General features: G+C 61.0%; 2 protein-coding genes across 2 annotated transcripts in view; both read left to right on the forward strand.

Moving 5' to 3' along the window:
- Positions 1–353: 353 nt before the first annotated feature.
- Positions 354–4,761, forward strand: SLC23A3 (solute carrier family 23 member 3). The gene is made up of 12 exons (XM_086615764.1): positions 354–473; positions 741–901; positions 1,431–1,525; positions 1,761–1,834; positions 2,155–2,336; positions 2,431–2,554; positions 2,918–3,065; positions 3,146–3,399; positions 3,602–3,707; positions 3,783–3,950; positions 4,130–4,225; positions 4,412–4,761. The coding sequence occupies exons 1-12, from the start codon at positions 366–368 to the stop codon at positions 4,759–4,761; spliced, it is 1,866 nt and encodes a 621-aa protein (XP_086471890.1). The 5' UTR covers positions 354–365.
- Positions 4,762–7,150: 2,389 nt separating this feature from the next.
- Positions 7,151–19,453, forward strand: part of NHEJ1 (non-homologous end joining factor 1) — a 55,847-nt gene continuing 43,544 nt past the window's right edge. The window contains exons 1-5 of the mRNA XM_086615765.1: positions 7,151–7,160; positions 7,747–7,932; positions 8,852–9,061; positions 11,183–11,321; positions 12,820–12,878. Of these exons, the coding sequence (XP_086471891.1) occupies positions 7,747–7,932; positions 8,852–9,061; positions 11,183–11,321; positions 12,820–12,878 (594 nt within the window). The 5' untranslated portion in view covers positions 7,151–7,160. The remainder of the gene's footprint in view (positions 7,161–7,746; positions 7,933–8,851; positions 9,062–11,182; positions 11,322–12,819; positions 12,879–19,453) is intronic.

Below are 19,453 nucleotides of genomic sequence, written 5' to 3' on the forward strand. Positions count from 1 at the left end.
TGCTGTTGGGTTTGTTCCAAGCACATGAAGGAACAGCTGTCTGTGCTGTGGCCTACTGGGTCCCTGCTCTGTTTACCGCAAGAGGCAGGGATGGGACCTGGGCTGTGGGCAGTTGGCACTGTAACAGTGTCCTGTGTCGTGTCTGTCACCTGGCCCTTGTGGTGACAACCCAGGGTGACACTTGCATTCCTGGCCGCAAGGGCAGGTTACTCACCAACTCAAGTTATTAATGGGTAACCCTGGGGCAGCTCCTGCAGAAGGTGGAAGTTCACCTGTGTGTGGGCTGTGAGGAGCCCTTTGGGGGAGTGGGAGCCTGCCTGCTCCTTCCGCATCGTAAACTGGAAGCAGTGCAGGGAGGCAGCAGCATGAATGGGGGCCACCCCGGAGTGCCTGGTGCTGGGAGCCCCACACTCGCAGTCTGCTCCCTACAGAAGATGTGCTCCTGGATGCTGAGCTGTTGCTTAGCCCTTCAGGTAAGGGGGGACCATGGTGAGAGAGATGGGGAGAGGGCTGGGATCCTCACAGGTGGCAGGACAAGGGCTGCAGCCTGCCAGGCAAAGGGTGCTTGGGGCTCCAGCCAGGGTGTGCTGGGAGGGGAGTGGGCAGGATGGCTGGGCAGTGGTGGGCGCTCCCCGGGGCGTGTCGGTGAGCATGCATCCACCTGGGGGTGCTGGGCATGGTGGGGCTGCAGCTCTGGGTGCTGCAGAGAGTCATGACCATCTGCACTTTTCCCTGTGCAGCACCTGGCTGTGCAGACCTCCTTGCTCTGCATCTTCCACCTCCTCCTCCTGCCCACCCTGCCTGAGGAGTCGCCCCATGCCGAGGCCACCAGCGAGCTGCTGGCACGCAGCCTCTTTGCCTGTGGCATCTCCACAGTGCTGCAGACCACCTTGGGGAGCCGGTGAGCAAGGGGGACGAAGGTGATGCAGCTGTCGCCAGAAGGAGGCTGACACCACGGGAGGGCATGTCTCTGCCCCCTCCTAGGCTGGGGAGGACAGGCTTTGCTGGAGGTGGGAAGGGCACAAGGACCAGGTTTTCTGTAACAACCCAGTATGTCTGTACAGCTGTCCCCTCCCCACCATCACTGCATCCTCCTCTCACATGTCCCTCCAGCAAACCTGCTGTGCTTTCTCCTAGCTTCTTGCTCCAGCATCATGCACAGCTCCTCTGGGCCATCCGGTGCCTGCACTGCCCATGCCCCTTGCTGGAGCTGGACATGAGCTTGGTAAAGCCTCTGACCTCTGTGCCAATCCCATGTGCTGCCACTTCGGATGTGCTAGGGCACATGTGGGATATGGGGTGTCTTCTTGCTACTCTGGGGTTCCCACCTCCTCTGCTTCCCAGCTCTCACTCCTCCAGCAGCCTGGGCTTTGGGAGCAGCCCTGTCCCCTCTTTCCTCCCTAACGTGCCCTTGCTGTCCCCTTCCCCAGGCTGCCGCTGGTTCAAATCCCATCCTTCGAGTACCTGCTCCCTGCCATGGTGCTGAGCTCCCACCTGTCTCTCGGTGCCAGCATGGACAGGAACGGTGAGCACATCGCTGGAGCCTGTGCCCCGTGGGGCCCAGGCTGTGCCAGTGGAACGGTGGTGATGAGCTGTCTGGTGCACTGGGTAGACATGAAGGGTCAAGGAGTCCTGCATGCTGGTCCCCTGGTGATGGTGCACAGCACCCTACTCACCCTTCTTCAGCCAGCATATTCTTGGACTCAGCTCCAGGAGCCCAGTATCTACGTGTATCACATCCCTCCAAAATTCCCTTCCAGGCACGGCTGTGGCCAGCACGTGCCCCGCACCACGCTGCACCGTTGTGGGGAGCTGGGCTGCCTCGCTACGAGAGGTGGGTGCTCCTGTGCTGCACTGAGGGTCTCTGTCCTCCTGCTCCACCAGCACCCTGGTTGCTACCTGCAGCCCCCAGCCTCTTTCCCAGCCCTTCTGGGGATTGCCATGAATAGGAGGGGTACAAGAGGATGTGTAAAGGCAACAGGAGTCATGGTGTACGTGGCTGTGTATGTTCCCCTGGGCTTGGGATGAGCTAAGCAGGGTTGGAACACTGGGAATGAGTGATGGTACTGAGACGGATGTGAGTGTGGCCAAGGCAGAATGTTGGGCTGCTCTCTGTGTACACTGCCCTGCAGGTCTCATCCTTTCCTCCCGCAGGTCTCTGGAGCTGTGGTGGTCTCCGGGATGCTTCAGCTGGCACTAGGAGTGTCTGGCATGTGTGGGTGGGCAGCCCAACACTGCGGGCCCATGGTCCTGGCCCCTAGCCTCTCCATCATCGGGCTGTCTGCATACAAGGAGGCTGCTTTCTTCTGCTCCACTAACTGGGGGGTAGCATTGCTGTATGTGAGCCTGGGGGCCATGCTGCAGTGCATTACATGCATTTGGGGCCCCATCGCTATGACGCTGCGTGGTGACCTGTGCTCCCTCTCCTAGGCTCATGCTCCTTGCTGTCACCTTCTCCCAGCACCTGGGGTCCTGCCGCCTGCCCTTCTGCACCTGGCCCCAGGCTTGGGGGGTGTCTACGGAGCCATCCATCCCCACTCTGCGCACGTTCTCGGTACCATGGCTTGTCTGTCTCTGCCCCTTCTGCTGCATCTGGGCTTCTCTGAGCCTGGCTCTTTGGTGCAAGGTTAGGTCAGACCCAATGGTCCTGGAGCAGAGCAGGGTGCTGGGAGCAGAGGCAGGGGGAAGTCCCGGTGCAGCTCCTGGGGTGTGGGTGCTGCTGAGGGAGCGCAGGGGATCTGTGCTCGAGGGTGTTGGAGCAGCAAAGCCTGGGATGCTCCCTGTGGGAGTAAGGCGAGACATGGCATGGCTCCTCGGGAGAGGTGACAGTACAAGGGTCTGTTGTTTGGGGCACAGCAAGTGCGATGCTAGCTGGGGGAGGAGAATTCCCCGCAGAGTTTCCGTCACTGCCTTGCAGGTACTGTTCCCGTTTGCCGGTGTCTGCGTTGTTTGTGCCGTCCTCAGCCATCTCCGTGTCCCTTGGGAATCACTGGACCTGGCCACATCACAGCTGTCCTGGGCCAACAGCACCTTCCATGCCCCTTGGCTCCGCATCCCCTATGCAGGTGTGGGGTGGCAGGGCTGGGTGCAGCCATCTGCCCTCAGCAAGGGCCCATGTCACCCATCCCCTCTCCCTCTGCTGCAGGCGAGTGGGGGTGGCCGCTGCTCACCCCCCGGGCCCTGGCAGTGGGCATCGCCATGGCCGTCGGTTGCAGCATGAACTCGGTGGGCTGCTACGTGCTGTGCGGGAGGCTGCTGCGAGCCCCCCGCCTGCCCCCCCCCGCCTGCAACCGGGGGCTCTGCACCGAAGGGCTGGGCAGCCTCCTGGCAGGGCTGCTGGGCACCCCAGGGGGCACGGCCGCCAGCATTGCCAACGCCTGCGCCACTGGCCTCACGCAGGTACGGCCAGGGTGGGGAGAGGAAGGTCGGCAAGGGGTGGGAAGGGGCAAGCGATGGAGCAGCAGGTGTGGGGCATCCGTGGCACACGGGCTGGCATTGAGCCAGCGCTGGTGGCAAAAGGCAGGTCTGTATGGCAGGGTCGGGGTATGTAGCGCGGGGGTGATGCTTCCCTTCCTCACTTTCCTGTCCTCCTTTCTGCCAGGCTGACTCTCGCCACTCAGTGCAAGTAAGCGCGCTGGCGTGCGTGGTGCTGGGCATGTCCCCAAGGCTGGCAGGGCTCCTCACCCGCATCCCGCTGGCGGTCCATGGTGGGTGCCTTGCCCTTCCCCTGCCCTGTGGTGCCCACAGCCTGCCTGGCACTGCCTGACTCCTGCCTCTCACAGGAGGGGTGCTGTGTGTCACCTATGCTGTGGCTGTGGGCACGGGGATCTCCTACTTCCAGTACACGGACATCGACTCGGGGAGGAACATCTTCATCGTTGGCTTCACCATGTTCATGGCACTGCTGGTGCCTCGGTGGCTTGGTGCGGCTCCAGCTCACCTGGCCACAGGTAGTGGGGATGTTCCCTGGGCAAGGCAAAGCCTCGGGCCCCATGGCATGGTTGACTAAACATCTCTGATGCCCTGGGAGGCAGCTCCTTCTCCAACCCCTGGGTCTGCTGTGACAGCTCCTGCCCACTCTCTGCTGCTGAGCTGGGATGTCTTGAGTGATTCTGGCATATCCCTGTAGGCTGGGTGCCCCTGGACCTCCTTTTCCTCTCCCTGCTCATGGTGCCTGTCATCTTAACTGGCTTCTTGTCATTTCTCCTGGAGAACACTGTCTCAGGTGAGGGGATGCTACAGCAGGTCTGCATCAGCCCTGCTCTGAGGGCTGGATCTGGCCATGGGACCATCCCTGAACTACCAGCTCTGCCTCCAGGCAGCCCTGCTGGGGGTCCAGGGCTGATGTGGGCTGGGAGGGTGCAGCTGGAGGAAGGGGCTCCCATCTCACTGCCCATTTCCCTGTTTGCAGGAACGCTGGAGGAGCGAGGGCTGCTCTCCGACCTGGTGCTGCGGAAAGCCAGGGCGGGTGATGGCCACCCCTGTGGAGAGAGGGGTGAAGCCAGCCAGGTGTATGGGCTCCCCACTGCGCTGAGGAGGCTGCTGCCATCCTCCTGCAAAGCCTTCCCCTGCTGCTTCCTCTGCCCGGGCAGTGAGGAAGAGGAGGAGAAGGAAGAGGAGGAGGGCAGCCATGCCCCGGAGGAGGGGACCACTGCCCCAGGGGAAGGGACGCACCTGCTCCCCAAACCCAGCTCGCGGGAGCTGCAGCCAGCCAGGAGGCTGAGTGAGGTGGAGATGCCCACATGGCACACTGTGGCCTGACCCTGTGGCACAGAGACACCTCATGGGGGACTGGGTTGTGCCCCCAACGCAGCTGGCAAGCTACTTTGCTCCTCATTTCTGAAGCCCACATGAACTGGAGGGAACTGCACTTCCACACTTCCAGCACAAACCTCATTTCCCTGCTTGGAAGTGAGCTATAAAAAACCTTCAACCACCTTTGCCCTTTCCAGGGGTTTCCTTTCCAGCCCACACTCCCCTGGTGCCCTGAGAACTGTGACTGTGGAGGGTGTGGCCACCTGGTGCCACTGCAGCTGGGGATGTGGGTGACCCTAAACCCCACCATTCCCCTGTGGATGTGGCTGTGGAAGGGCTCAGTGCTTTGGCCAGCCCCAAAAGGCTGTCGCCCCTAAGCTCTTTTCACCTGCTGGCACCATGCACAGAAAGGGCTGCCTCTCCCCCTCCTCACTGCTTTGTCCTAGATGTGTCTGCGGCCCCTTGATGCCCATAGCCCCAGGTGTGTGCCAATGCCCTGGCTCTGGCACAGCAGGATGCCCCAGGCTGGGGGTACAGCTCAGCTCAGTTCCCCAAAACAGCGAACTTCCTTTCACTTCCAGCAGGTTGGTCCCAGGAGTGCTCACCCCTTAACTGCCCCCCAGGTGTTGCTCTTGCTGCTAAACCATGCAGCAGCAGGTTTCTCTGGAGAAGAAAACACTGCCTTTGACCCCTGAGATTAAGCTCAGTGCCTGGGTTGGTTTCTCACTGCTGGCTGGTTACGCTGCCTGCAGCAGAGCCTGCACCAACCCTGCTCGCTGCTCCAGCATTTACAGCTGATCAGAGTCCATGGGCAGGGCCCTGTGCTCCCAGTGCTGCCTCCACCAGTCTGAACTGGTTTGTGAAAGCCCAGCCCTGGGCTAGGAAAGGCTGGGGCTTTGCAGCTCTTGGGTCATGCAAGCTGCTCTAGGTGCAAGCTTGAAGGAAGGGCGGACTTGGGCTGGGAGGACAATGGAGCCAGTCCATGGGAGCGACGTGCTCGGGCTGGACCACAGCTCCAGATTGTGGCTGCCCCTTCCACCTGGTCCTGAGGAGCCCCCTGACACCTAGGAACACCCAAAGGTGGCTGCAGGGTGGGAGAGATGTGGTGCCACTGTGCATGCAGGTCCCCAAGGGTGATTCCCCCTTTTCCCTAGCTGCCTGTGATCCCCACCCCTGGGTTCTGTGCACCCGCTGGGCATGGGATGTAATGCACAGCCTGGCCTCATGTTGTCAGCACCCTGGCCTGCACCCCACCCTGGCCCGCACCCCAACCTGGCCCTGCACTCCAGCTATGTGCAAAGCCCACCCGGGTCCTGCACCCCACCTAATTGTCCTGCACCCTAACTTGGCCATGCAACCCAATCTGCCCTGCCCTTGCCTGCTCCCACCTCCCCTGGCACCTCCTTGGGATGCAAACCCTCTCGGGTGACCACACTCCCCTTGCCCCACACCAAGGGCAGCTGCAGCCTGCACGGTAGGCAGAGGGGGTGTGAGGGTGTGCGTGAATAGAGTGCTAACGGGGGGCTCAGGGGCAGTGCATGGGGTTAGGGGGCAGTTTGCGGGTGCAGGGTGCATGGCCTCAACGTATGGGGCGGGGGTATAGGTGGGAGGATCGCAGGCAGTGTGTGGGTGCTGGGGGTGGAGGGGTCAGTGCTCCAGGCAAGGATGGGGCTGTGGAGGAGGCTGCAGGGCTGGGGGGTGTGCAGTGCCCACAGCCCCTGCCAGGCTGGCACAGCCCTGCTCTGTGGTGTCCTGTGAGCCCGGTCTGCGGGCACAGGGGACACAGGCACCTGCAGCCCGCACTATGTGGGGCTTGCTGGGTTGCAGCAGCCGAGTCCCAGAGCAAACGTTGGAGAGCAGCAGCGCGGGCAATGCCCTGTGCCATGCCCGTGCGAGGCACCCGGCAGCTGCTGGGGCTGAGAAATAAACCCGGGGCCAAGGGACAGGAGCCCTCGGTTGCTGTGCCGCCTCTCCTGGCTGTCCCATGCCCGCAGCCAGGGCTGTTCCCAGCTGGGCACTTGCACCAGGACATACCGTACCAGGAGCAAGTGCCAAACAAAGCCTTAAGGCGTTTCAGTCCCCGTGGCTTTGCACAGCGTCTGGGCGGCGGCACCTCCCGTGACAACGGGGGCTGCTCGATACGGGACGCCCGGCTCGGGTCCCCGCCCTCGTCAGCAGGCGACAGACCGGAGCACGCGGTCCCACGGCCCCGAGGAAGCAACGGCCGCCGCCGTTCCCCGGTGCCGACGCCCCGCGGTGCGACACATCCCGGCGCCCGGCACGGCGCGGAAGAGCGCGGCCTGCTGGGAGCTGTAGTCCGGCCCTCGCCTCCGGCCCGGCCCCGCTCGCCGCTGCGAAGCCCCCGGCCCCGCAGGCTGTGGCCCGCCGGCTCCTCTTGGCCTCGGGTAACTCCGCGGCTCCGCAGAGCCCCGCTCCTGCGGGGACCCCGGCGCCCCGAGCGTTGCGTTCCGGCAGGCGCGGAGCTCGTCGCAGGGAGAAGCGGGAAGCGGCAGCGCTGGCGGGCGGCGTGGGCAGCTGTCGGTGCTCTGCCGGTGTCAGCGCGGGCAGGGGACGGTGCGTGGCTTGCCCGGAGCACAGGGAAGGGATGCCCGAGGAGGAGGAGGGTGCAGCGGCCCGCTGCCTAAGCGGGGCAGCTCAAGTGTGAATTTGGACGTAGAGGTCTTGCCGTGCACCGGGTAACAGCGGCGGTTACATCGCCGTGTGTCTGCTGGTGGATTTGGGGTGCTTATTGTGAGCTGGGGTAGGAACCGCCCTGCACAGAGCTCCCCAAAACACCCGCCCCAGCAGAGCTGCATGCATGTGCAGGGATGTGCGTGATCGGAGCTGGCTGAGCATCCTCACTTCCGAGCTGCGAGGTGGGGCTGGTATCATGGAGGGGCTGGCAGGGACCGAGCATCCCTGTGAGGCCACCCCATGGGCTGGGATTTTCCTGGGTGGGGGTGAGGCAGAGACCTGATCACTCTTTTGCAGATGGAGGGATCTGAGGAGCTGGAGAGCAGCCTCCTGACACAGCCCTGGGCTTCTGTTTGCTTTGGCGAGTCTGCTTTTCTTGCCAAAGCGTGCTTCAGGGATACTGGCTACGTCCTGCTGATCTCCGACCTCAGCAGCGTCTGGTACGAGAGTGCAGATGCTGAGGCCGTGGGACAAAGGTCCAAGGTGAGTGTCTGGAAAGTCCAGGGATCTCCTTTTCTCCTCGCAGCAGCTGACGTCCCAGCATAAACTGCTTGGTGACACAATGACTGTTGGACCTTACAGTGCTCGGATGCAAACCACCGGCCTGGGAAGTCCCTGGGTGGCTCTGCCCATTACTGTCACCCCAGTTGGCCATGCGCTCTTCTCCTGAGAGACTTGGACAGGCTATTTGGCATGCCCAGGGCAGCCAGGTGTTCACTGGGGCTGCGTGCTGAGGCTGGCACACTCATTTTACTTGTGAGCTGGATGGGCAGCTGGTTTCCCCAGGAGCAGCATCCTAAGGAGAAGCTTGAAAGAAGGCTGCCTTCCCACCAGGGGTGGAGAAACTTCTGTTCATGTTCACAGCCAGGCACAGGCTCCCGTGGGGTGTCTTGTCAGCACGACCTCCAAAACACATGGGGCCATGCCTCATCTCCTCACTCTAGCCTGTGTGCCCAGGACCCCATGTGCCACCCCTGTCTGCCATGTCCTTCTGTCACGGAGTGACTGTGCTGAGCAGCTGGTGGCAGGAGGGATGGGCATGCGGTGGCAGCCATCCCCCAGCTCTGGCAGGTGAGCTGAGCTGTGACAGCTCTCAGCCAGCCTGTGACATGCGTGGTGGCATGTGGGCAGATGTGCTGGTGGAGACTGTTGCCCCCTGCCCACCGCCTGGACTCTCCTGGGCTGGCAGAGCAGATGAAACTATCCCAGCTCAGCTGGCGTAGGAGAACCAGTCAGGAATATCCTGTCACGGGACTGGAAGCTCAGGCCCAGGGATGTCTTTTTGCAACACTGGGACACACAGAAGTGGTTCGGCTCCTTCTGTGCTGGAGTTTCTGCTGCTTCTTTCCCAGTACCAAGCTCCCTGGGGCATTGCTGCACCCCTAACCTTGCCTTTTCCCAGGAGCTGAACAAACGGCTGACGGTCCATGTGTCCTCCTTCCTGCACCGCTTGTGCAAGCTGATGTGCCCCTTGCTGGCAGGGCAGCCGGACGCCACCACCTCCTTCTCCTGCCACCGCAGTGCCAGCGGCCTCAGCCTGCATGTGAGGAGTGAGCTCTCGGGACTGCCCTTCTACTGGGACTTCCACTGCTGCCCAGCTCCGGTGGAGATGGTGAGCGAAGCTGCGGAGGGTTTGAGGAGGGGGGGATGGCCAAAATTAAGGAATATTTCCTAATTCTTTGAGGCTTTGAGGTGGTCTGGAGCCATGCTGGTGGCTGTGGGATGCCTGGCTCTGCCTACTGCTCTTCCCAAGGTTGGCTATTCCTGTTGCTTTCCATTGAGGCTTTGGCATCTTGGCTGGTGCCTTGCAGGGAGGCAGGAATGCACCAGCACACGCTGCTGCCAGGGCAGCAGAGAGATGTCCGGTTTAAGATGATGCCCTGCCAGCACCCTGGCACAGCGCGGTGATGCTCTTCTCCTTTGGTGCACACTGTGAAGCGAGGCACAGAGCGGCGGGTACCCCCAAAGGACCCGCGGGCGGTCTGTTGGGACGGAAAGATCTAAAGCGAGGTCTCCGCAGCTTTTAAGGAGTTGCCCCTACCACGGGGCTGCCTGACGTTTTGGGTTTCGGGGAGCAGCCCCAGAGCCCGGTGCCGCAAGCTGAGCCCCCAGGGGCAGCGCCTCCGCCGGGCCCCGGCAGACGGGGTGGGCGCTGCAGGGCCGGGGCTGCCCGGGCCGGCCCCGCCCGCCCCCCGCTCCCCGGGGCCCTGCGGCCCTGCGCGCACAAGAGGGCGCCCGGCACCCGCTAACCGCCTCGGCGGGAGCCTCCGGCGGCAGCCCCGGCCCCGGGGCCGGCCCTGCGGCTCCGCTTGCCGGCGGGCGGCCGTGGGAGGCAGCGCCCGGAGTCCCCGACACCCCCTCCCGCCGCGGCACCGGGTCCTGCTGCGGGGCGCGGCCCTTCTCCCCGCTGAGCGGCTGCACTTGGGCATCACGGAGCTGGGCTCCCCACCTGCTCTGGGGGTGTCTCTCCTTGCTTTCAAGGTTGAACTGGGGAGCACATAAAGTCGGGGGCCTGGCTTGGCTCACCCTAGGGACTTGCCTCCCTGGGCAAGAAGCACGGAGGCTGAGCTGAGAAGGTGCAAAGGCCAGGCTCTTGGCTGGTAGCTGCTACTCGCCCTTTGCTTGGAGTCGTGCTGGATGTCTGCAAGGCGCCCGGGAGGTGGGCAGCAGCTGAGGTGCTGAGTGTGGCTGGTGCGGATGCAGGAACGGGGACCAGCTCTGCCCTGCTAAGCTCTACGCAGCAGCTGGCCAGAGGCTCAGGACAGGCACGGAGCCCAGCTGGCAAACTGCTGCTTGCCCCGTCCCAGCTCTGCAGTGGATGGTGCCCTCTGAGCGCTTGGGTGGCTGATGGCATTAGCCTCTGTGGCTTGTGCCTGAGGGCAGGCAGAGCGTGGAGCTCACCGTGGGCTTGCTGCAGGAGCAAGAAGGCTTTGCAAGCAATGGGTTTGCTGCCCTGTCACCTGTGCTCAGCCTGGCCACAAAGACAAGGGACATGCTGGGGTGAGGGGATCCCAAACGCCCTCCCAGGGGCTGTGGGAGAGGGTGGGCAGGAGGCTGCTTCATGTGCCTGGTGGGCCAGGGCGGCCTAGCCTGGCTCTGGGGCAGGGGACATGCCCAGGGCTCTGCGTGGGGCTTGTGCGGCCATAAACTAAGGGTGGGCATGGTGGGTTGCGATGGGGAGCTGCAGCCTACATGAGTCTTGCACCTTGAGATCCCTGCTGCTTTTGACCTTGCCTTCCTGGGAAGGTCTCTCCCATTCCTCGAGCTGCAGTGTGACACCTCAGGTCCTTCTATTTTTTCGTCCAGCTGTGCCTGTTCACTGTGTAGGAACATGCCTTGGGTGCACAGAGCTGTGGGGAGGGTGTGGGTGGCACATGGGGGGCTCTCTGCCTCCTGCTGTAACTCAAATGGCAAGTGAAGCATTGCCTACCCTTTCACCCTGTCTCCATCAGGCTCTCCTACCCATGCTCCCCTCTGCTGCAGCCCCCAGCTGTGAAAGGTTGGGGCTGGGATGGAGGGACATGTCCTGCCGTGTCCTGTCTCCCTTCTTGTAACTCATGTATTTTGGCCACTTCCCACTGGATTTAGGTGACATGTGGGGTATTTTGGGGAGCCCTGTGTGACCTGGGGTGCAGCTCTTGTTAGGACCTTGCTGGCTGCTCTGCTTTCACCACTCTATGGACAGCTGCGAGCATCACTGCACCTTCCCTGGAGTGTCCCTCCTCGGTCCTAGGTGTCCCGTCACCTCGTGCGGCCCCTGATTCGCATGAGCCTGGCGCTGCAGTACCAGGTGCAAGAACTGACCTCCCGGCTGCGCCAGAAGGATGCTGAAATCGAAGACTACAGGGAGAGCGGGGCAACTCTCAGCAGAGGTGAGGAGGGATGCCCAGAGGTGAGAGAGGAGCAAGCAGGAAGTGAGTTTCCTCCTTAGCACAAGGCTGGTGTGCTCTGCTCCCTCTGGCTACTACCCAGCCAGGCTTGTGTTTCATGTTCAGCTGTGCCGGCAGCGAGATGATAGCCAGAGGGCTGGGTAGCAGCCCCTGGGGAGAGCTGGGGCAGGAACAGTCCTTGACCGGTAGCTGGAGGAGTTGGGGAGTCACCAAGGGGCTCTCTGTTTTGTCGAGAGCACCTGGCTGCTCCCCAGGAGCGGCAAGGATGCCAGCGAGGGCCGGTCCTGGAGCAGTGTCAGGCTCCGTTCCCAAGCAACGTAGCTCACAGAGCACTTGGAGAACAACCAGGGGCTCCTGGTTCTCCCCGCTGTGGGAAGCACAGCTGTGCATGTGGGCCCCCTGCCAGCACCCAGCCCACCTTGCCATCGAGGGGGGACGGCTGGGAGGAGGCTGAGTGGGTTGTGGGGTCCGGACCTGCCTGGGGTGGGTTGTCTTGTGCCATGGAGGTTGGCTGGGCACTGTTTTTCTGGTCATCCCTTGCTAGCGCTACACTCTGTCCTGCTGCCAGAGGTGATACCTGCCCTTCCACAGGAACCTCATCTCTCTAGGATGTGGGGTCTGATGGGTGCCAGCCCTGACTTTGCGGTATCATAGCCAGGAAGGTGACGTGATCCAGACTCTGTCCCATGGCAGGTATCTCACCACAGGAGCCTGGATCTCCCCTGCCCACTAGAGCTGTGCCAGCCAGCCATCCTCTCCTCTCTCTTGCTGTGTGCTGGCTCTGCAGGGCTTGGAGCAGCCAGGATCACCCAGTTTGGGTCCAGAGACTGATGCTGGTGGGCAGATGGCCTCTCTTGTCCCTTGCCTGGGCAGGGCAGGAATCCGGGAGGAAGCTTTGCACCAGTGCTGCTGAGCAAAGCTGGCCAGGTGCTTCTCCAGACAACATCTCAGCAACAATGGGGAAAAATTAGTGCTTTGAAGGAGATGCAGAGAATAATGAAGAATAAAAGGGGTTTATCCCTGTCCTGCAAGAGGAGGACACAGACGGGCTCACCCCTCCAGAAGAGCGGCTGGTGATGAGCAGTTCCCTGTCCCGTGGTGTGTGGCTATGCTCTGCTCAGACCCAGGCAGCTCTTTCAAACTGGGAATGGTGCTGAGCACGTCCTGTCAGTGTCTCCTGCTTCTCTGTGCGGAATGGTGCTGGGACAAGTGTGGATGGACTCTGGGCTCTGCTACCTGGCTTGCTGTGCGCAGTCACAGGCTCAACCTTATTCCCCCACTTCCCTATGGTCCTTGCAGCTTCTGCTAACCAGGTAATGTGTCCCTAGCCCAAGGACCTACTGGGCTCTACTGCTGACTCTGGGATGAGCCTGCTGGAGCTGTTCCCTTGCAGCTCCCTCGCCCCATGGGCAGGGGAAGGGGAAGCTGGGCTGGGAGGTCTGGCCAGATCTGCCCAGGTTGATCCTCCTCTCCCTTGCAGACCGCCTGCGGACAGAGCCCTTCCAGGAGGAGACATTTCAGCAGGACTTCATGGCTGAGGTAAGGAGCGGTGCAAGTCCTCTCCTCCTTTGGGGAGCTGGTGCCAGCAGCCTCAGTGTGAGATGTGCTGGGCTGGATGAGGACACCAGTGGGGATGGCTGGACTTGCTTGGAGAAGGATAATGTCCACTGGCTCTTTGTGTCCTTGCACCTGATCTGCAGGGCAAATACAGCTGGGGGCATGCCTGGCATGGCCAGATGGGGATGTGACACCATGTTTTGTCATCCTGTCACCACTGCTTGGCTGCTGGGAGTTGCCAGGAGTGCAAGCCAGGCTGGCTGCTCCACTGGAGCGTGCCATCGCTGGGGCATCCTTACCTGCCTCCCGCACTTGTTATGGACCCGAAACGCCGATGCTGATGGCAGCCAGGGAGCAGGTGAATGAGAAGCCATCTGCTCCATTTGGTTCATCTGCTGCTTTAGGGGTGGCTTTGCAGTGGCACATTGCAGGGACAAGTGCCTTTCAGCCTGTTATCTGTGCTGTGCCCACCGCTCTCCCCTTGGCGCGCTTGGCTCTAAATTCAGACATGTGCTTTGGAGAAACTGGGGCTGGAAGGAGTCTTTCCTCTGATCCTTTTTCATTACTGGAAATAATCACAGAAGTACTAAAATTATTCAAACCAATATGGCAAGATCAGAAATGATTGATGCCCATCAATGCAGAAAGACTCAGGGTGCTTCTGAGTCTTCCTGTACTCACTGCGAAGGTGCAGGACTGTGGAGCAGTGGTGTCTGCTGGGGACCAGGGAGTCAGTCAGGGTGTCCATGGTGTCACAGGGGCTTGGAGAGAACATTGCTTTGTGAGGGACATGCTGGTGCTCTTGCACAGCCAGCGATAAACCATCTGCAGTGTTTCTAAACATTGGAGACGATCCCTCTTTTATATGAGAGGCATCGCATCCAGCACAGGCAACTTTCGTTTCCCCCCGGTTATGATGGATAGAGATGAATTCACTGCTGGACTGCAACTGGGAGGTTGCCTAGGGACCGATGATCATGACCAGATTACATTCACCCTGGGCAAAGAAAAGACATTCCTAAACAGTAATTTATATCCTTCATGCTTTGAAAGGGCTAATTTCCCAAAGCAGGGGGAAAATTATGAGTGAAATAAGCTTGGAGGAAACACTTGGTTAGAAAAATGTGAATGAAAATGGTGAACTCTTTCAGAAGAATTTCAGAACCACAAAAAGCCACAATTCCACAATCAAGAAAGAGGGCAGCACTGGCCGAGAGCCCGTTCTGGTTCAGCGGCGAAGTGAAGGCAGCAATTAGAAATAAAAGAGCAGTTTATAACAAATGGGAGAGTGGGAGTAGATAGCAATCAATATAAATTAGAAATTATGAAGTGTAGAAAATGGATAACAGAAGCTAAAGACATCAGGGAAAAATCATGGTGAAGGACAGAAGGAAAGGCTTTTATTTAGTGTAGTAGGAGAAAACCCCATGCTCCCAGCAACAGGATAAGCTTATTAGTAGATGGAGGTGGTAAAATGATTGATACTGGAGCAGACATGGCAGAAGCAGTCAGTAAACGTTTCGGTGCTGTCGCTGGAAGGATGCAGGCGAATGTGCCAGGATCGGGGGATGATGAAGTGTGTCTTTGTCTAAGGGTCAGCTGAACAACATCTGCTAAAGATGAATGTCAGACTTGAATCTCAGAGTCCTCCAAGAGCTGGTAGGGTGTGGGGCAGGGGGGAAGGTGCTTGGTGGTGTGAGGTGGGCAGGAGGGCAGTGACGCAGCCCTGCACAGAGCCCTGCAAAAGCAGCTGGTGGGGAGCTCATTGCACAGAGACTTAAAAGATGGGAGGGCAGGTGGTGCTGTGTGTCCCAAGAACAGCCCAGGAGCAGCGTCTTGGGGCCAGAGCACCGGACGGGGAATGGTTGTGTTTGAGAGATGCTGAGATGCTCCCCCTCGAGATCCCCTGGCAGCCAGGTCTGAGCACAGGCCACGGGGGAGAGGCTAGTGGAGGGATGCAGTTGTGTGTTCAGTTTGCCTGGGGGGATCTGTCCTCTCTGCATTCATAAACCCCCTGATGATGCTTTTGGCCCGCATACCATCCTGCGGCAATAAGCCGTGAGATGCGAGCAGCTGCTGCCTTTGGTTTGAGTGTGGTACCCCGTCGTTCCTCCTGATGCCTCCTAGGGCTTGTGCTAGTGAGGAATGCCACCGAACACGGCTTAGCAGCTCTCTCCACCACCAAAACTGGCTGTTCATCCCGATCTCCCCTCTCCTCCAGCAGCAGAACGGTGGGTTGAATGATCATGTTATGTCTGGGCGGGTATTTCAGAGCCCCCGGGTAATTTTGTACTCCATTTGCCAGCTCCAAAAAGGAACAGGAAGAGGGTCTGGGGTGCCTCGGGACATGCCATGGGTAGCTGGGAACGCTGTGACCAACTCCTGTGTCTGGGTTTTCAAAAAAGACGCCGGACAATCAGCGCGGAGTCGCAGGAATGAATTGAGGGCTGGGGAGAGAGCCCGGCATTAGAGAGACTTGGAAGGGAAGAGCTCCGTCTAGCTTATCAGGGAGAAAATTGAGAGGTGCCTTGATTACAGTGCGTGAGGGTCTTTACAAGGAGAAAATGCTGGTTAGCGAAGGGCTGTCTTTAATCTTGTGGTGAGCAGCGGAGCACAAGCCAGGCACTGGGAGCTGGAGCCAGGCAATTTGGAGCTAGGACAGAGGCACTTGAGTTTGCTCCCGCGGGCGATTAGCGATCAGGGCGTGCTCTCAAGGACAGCGGTTGATTCTCCATCTCTTGATGTCTCCAAAAGCGGGCTGGGAGTCCGCCTGGAAGAAAACCAAGTTGCTGGGCTCGGTCTCGGGATGTGCGCAGTTGAACGTCAGTGGGCAGAAGGTCAGGAGGAGAGGTCTGATGGTCCTTCCAACCTCTCCCTCTGGGAAATGGGGCTTCAGGTCCTGGATGTTTGTCAGCAGTAAGCACCTCCTGGCTGGAAGGGAGCTGTGATGGTGCAGGGCTGGTGGGATGCGGGAAGGCGCTCCACAGCTTTGCTCACTTCCCAGACCTTTGCCGCATCTCTCACAGAGGGGAAAGGACCTGCCAGTCCCCCAGGGCAGAGCTGAACAGGGACGCTTCTGCCTCTTGGCTTAAACGTGCCCTTTCCTGGGGCTTGTATGCACTCGGCCATCCAGGGCTTTTTAACTAATCGCTGGGTTTTCTAGCAAAGCCCTGGGAATATTTATACATTTAGGAAACGATGCTTTCACACACACTGTTTTTGGCAAGGGTTCACTGCTCAGCAGCTGCCTGGGCTTGGACAGAGCTGGAGGGAGAGCGGCAGCCGTGTGTGAGCTGAGGCAAAACCGTCAGCTTTTGTTGGCAAGCCCTGGGGTTCATGCCATGAGGGGAAAGAGCAGGGGGCTGGAGAGGGCTCAGCGCCCTGGGGCTGCCCCAGCACCAGCAGCCTGGGACCCGACGGGTCAGGGGTATTTCATCCCTGGGTATCCCTGTGGGTTGCAGAGATCACCCCCTGAGGCAGTGCAGGGTGCCCACCCATAGGTTTTGAGAGCTTGCCCCAGCCTGAATACGTCGGCATTTCATCATCCAGCTTCTGCCAGAGCCCGTGGTTCCTCTCCCCGAGGGGGGCAGAGGCAGGGGTGCCATGCAGCAGCGTGCCCCCCACCCTGGGGAGGGCAGGGACAGGTACGCCAGGGACAAAACGTCCGATACCATCAGTGCAAATATAGCCCCCGTGCCCCAGGATGCTTTTCCCTACATATTTTATCCGCCGTGGCTGGCGCGCGCAGGGATGGCCACTCTGCGCCTCTGCATGCCGAGAGCGGGACCTCAGCAAACAGGACACAGTGGGTTCACGGCTCGACCCCAGGGCCTGGCGAGGAGGAGGAGGATGTGCCATCAAAACAAGCAATGCCGGAGAGGAAGATAAACAAACAGGCGGCTTCCAGCATGGCCCCAGCCAAGGGCGAGCGGGAGCCCAAGCTGGGGCTGGCGGCAGTGCCGGTGGCGGTGTTGGCTGACGTCAGGGTGCCTGGGGGTCAGCGTCCCTCTTATTGTTCCCCACCGGGGCTGGGACGGGGGCCAGGCGCCCGTCCCGCTCCCGCAAGGGGACACGGGCCGGCGGGGCAGGTGGAGGGCAGCTGACGCACCCGCCGGAGCCACCGGCCATCGCCGCCCCGGTGTCCGGCCCCGCACCTGCCTGCGCGCTGCCTGCCTCCAGCCTCTCCTTTTTAACAGGTGCTAAAAATAAGCCCCGGGGACCGGAGCTGCCGTGGTCTGGCTGAGGGCGAAGGTGGCAGCGGGCCTCGCGTTTTGCAGGGTGGGGACGGCATCCCTCCAACTCGCGCCAGCCCGGTGTGGCGGGGAGGAAGTGGCCCTTTGGCTCCTTCCGACAAGGAATGTTTTTAATTAGCACAAGGTAACTGTGGCTTTGCAGCTGTTATCAGACTTGAGCGGGGCCGGCGGCGCGGGTGCGACACGGGCTGCTCGCACGCGGGGTGCACGACCTGCCGGAGAAGATGCCGCAGGCACTTGGCTGCGCCAGGCTCCCGTGATGTGGGGCAGGGGAAGGAGCTGGCAGCCGCGGGGCTGTCGTTAGCAGGGCTGAGCGTGCAGAAGTTGCAAAGTCCCGGGCAGGCTGGCTTGGGGCAGAGGTGGCAGCACAGGGCTGGCTTTTGGGGATGCTCTGATGAGCGAAGCAAGCTCATGCGTGCAGCCACGTCTCCATGTGGTGCTCACCTGGCGAGATCCGCGGGTGCCTGTGTCCTGTGCCACTTATGGGGTCCTTGCTTCATTCTGGAACAAGCCTTGGTCCCCCCATCTCATCACTGCCCCAGGGTCTGCGTCCCATGCTGGAAACACAGTGGGCTGCGGCAGTGCTGGGGGGAGCGGGGCACACGCTGCCCCGCACACGTGTGCGTGCAAGGAGCTGTGCGCCACTGTGGTCAGGAAGAGCGGAGGGTCACTCACACTTGGTGTGTGTGCAAGAGCCGGAGCGTGCATGCAGGAGCAGGAACGTGCATGCAAGAGCAGGAGCATGTATGCCAGCACTGATGGGTGCAAGGGATGGAGTTCTGAATCCGATGGCCGAAGGGGCCGGGGATCAGCGCTGTGTGCCCACAGGGGGGTGTTTGGAGGGGAGCGCAGACACTCATCACTGTGTGTGGGCTGACCGCTGTGTGGGCATCAGCCCCCTGCGGTGTTTGCTGTGGAGGCGCATGGCGGGCAGCGCTGTGGAATTATTTAGCTTTTTTCCGAGGCCTGATCAGGTGAGGGGGGCTGCAGCCAGGGCGCGCTCTGTGGGCCACCACCAGCAGCCACAGGCCGCTTACACAAGCAGTGAGTCAGTAGAGCTGCATGCTGCTAAAACCATACTTGGCACGGGCATGCCGGGGCAGCAGCCTGCCCAAAATAGTGCCCAGACCGCGGGCAAGGAGTGAACCCCCAGCAGATGGGCTGGGCTGGCTGTGATCACTCCAGCCCTTGCATCTGCTGGGGATAGGGACATGCCGCAGCGACTGCTGTCCCAGGAGCCCTGCGGGGATGCTCGTGCTGGGGATGTGGGTGGGTTCACAGTCTGTGACCCCCTGTGAGTGTAGCTGTGCCTGGCCGCAGCTCTGGCACTGCCACTTCGGAGAGGAGGTGGCACCCGGGCCAGGTACAGGCAGGTGTGACGTACCTGTCCTACCCTGCTTCAACCCAGCATCACCTGGTGGCTTGTTTAAGGATGGAGGGATGGGCGAGCACTGTGGCAGCCACCCCTCCTAGGGCATCGCATGGCCCTTGGCTCTGCAGAGGCATGTGGTCTGCCACGCACAGGGAACTGTCCTTCGCAGTTGGAATCTTCCTCATACTCTCTGTGCCACACGATGCTGTGCTGTACCGTGTCAAGCCGTGTCATGCCATGCCGTGCTGTGCCATACTATGCTATGTTGTGCCATGCCATGCCATGCCATGCGCCACTGCAAGCAGGTAGAGGGGTGTCACAGGCAGTTTGGCAGAAGGGACCAGACCCCACTTCTGTGGGAGAGGCCCCAGCCTGTGCATGGGCACCATCCGTGCGGTGCTGCCGAGGAGCGGCTCAGCTCAGGGGATGATTGATCTTGTGTCAGCGAGCGGTGGTTTGAGCCAGTGCCAGGCCTCAGCTCAAACAGGAGCATTGAAGGGGGAGAGCCCCTTCCCTCTCCGGAAAGCAGAGCAGCAATCCCCCCACCGCCACCCCCGGCCCCACTCCTGCATCTTGGCCATTACTGGTCCCGCGGCTGCGGGCAGCTGCTCGGCGCTGGGGAGGGCTTGGAGGGGTGTCAGGGGTCCCAGGCTTGCCAGGCTGAGCTCACGGGGGCTGTTTGGGTTAGAGGAGGGCAAACAGGAGATGTGGGGATGGCTGGCAGGGGGAAGGTGCAGGACATGGTCTGCCCCTCGCCGCTGCACCCCGCAGCTGCCTGTCCCGGCCCTTCACCTCAGGATGTGGCAGCGGCTCCTACAGCAAAGGACCTTTTGGGGAGGAGAACAAGGTAGACTTTGACAGGGCTCTAAAGGCACTGCTGTGTGTCAGCAAGGGACATGGCAGCGTCTCCATCCCCAGCTGATGGGGTCTGG

This window comes from Tauraco erythrolophus, chromosome 8 (genome assembly GCF_009769465.1).
Source record: "Tauraco erythrolophus isolate bTauEry1 chromosome 8, bTauEry1.pri, whole genome shotgun sequence".
In the NCBI taxonomy this organism is placed as follows: domain Eukaryota; kingdom Metazoa; phylum Chordata; class Aves; order Musophagiformes; family Musophagidae; genus Tauraco; species Tauraco erythrolophus.

Coding starts and splice junctions, on each gene's coding strand:
- SLC23A3 (XM_086615764.1), top strand. CDS start 366: ATGAATGGGGGCCACCCCGGAGTGCCTGGTGCTGGGAGCCCCACACTC. Junction 2,337..2,430: donor AACTGGGGGGTAGCATTGCT/GTATGTGAGCCT, acceptor TCCCTCTCCTAG/GCTCATGCTCCTTGCTGTCA. Junction 3,400..3,601: donor GCGCCACTGGCCTCACGCAG/GTACGGCCAGGG, acceptor CCTTTCTGCCAG/GCTGACTCTCGCCACTCAGT.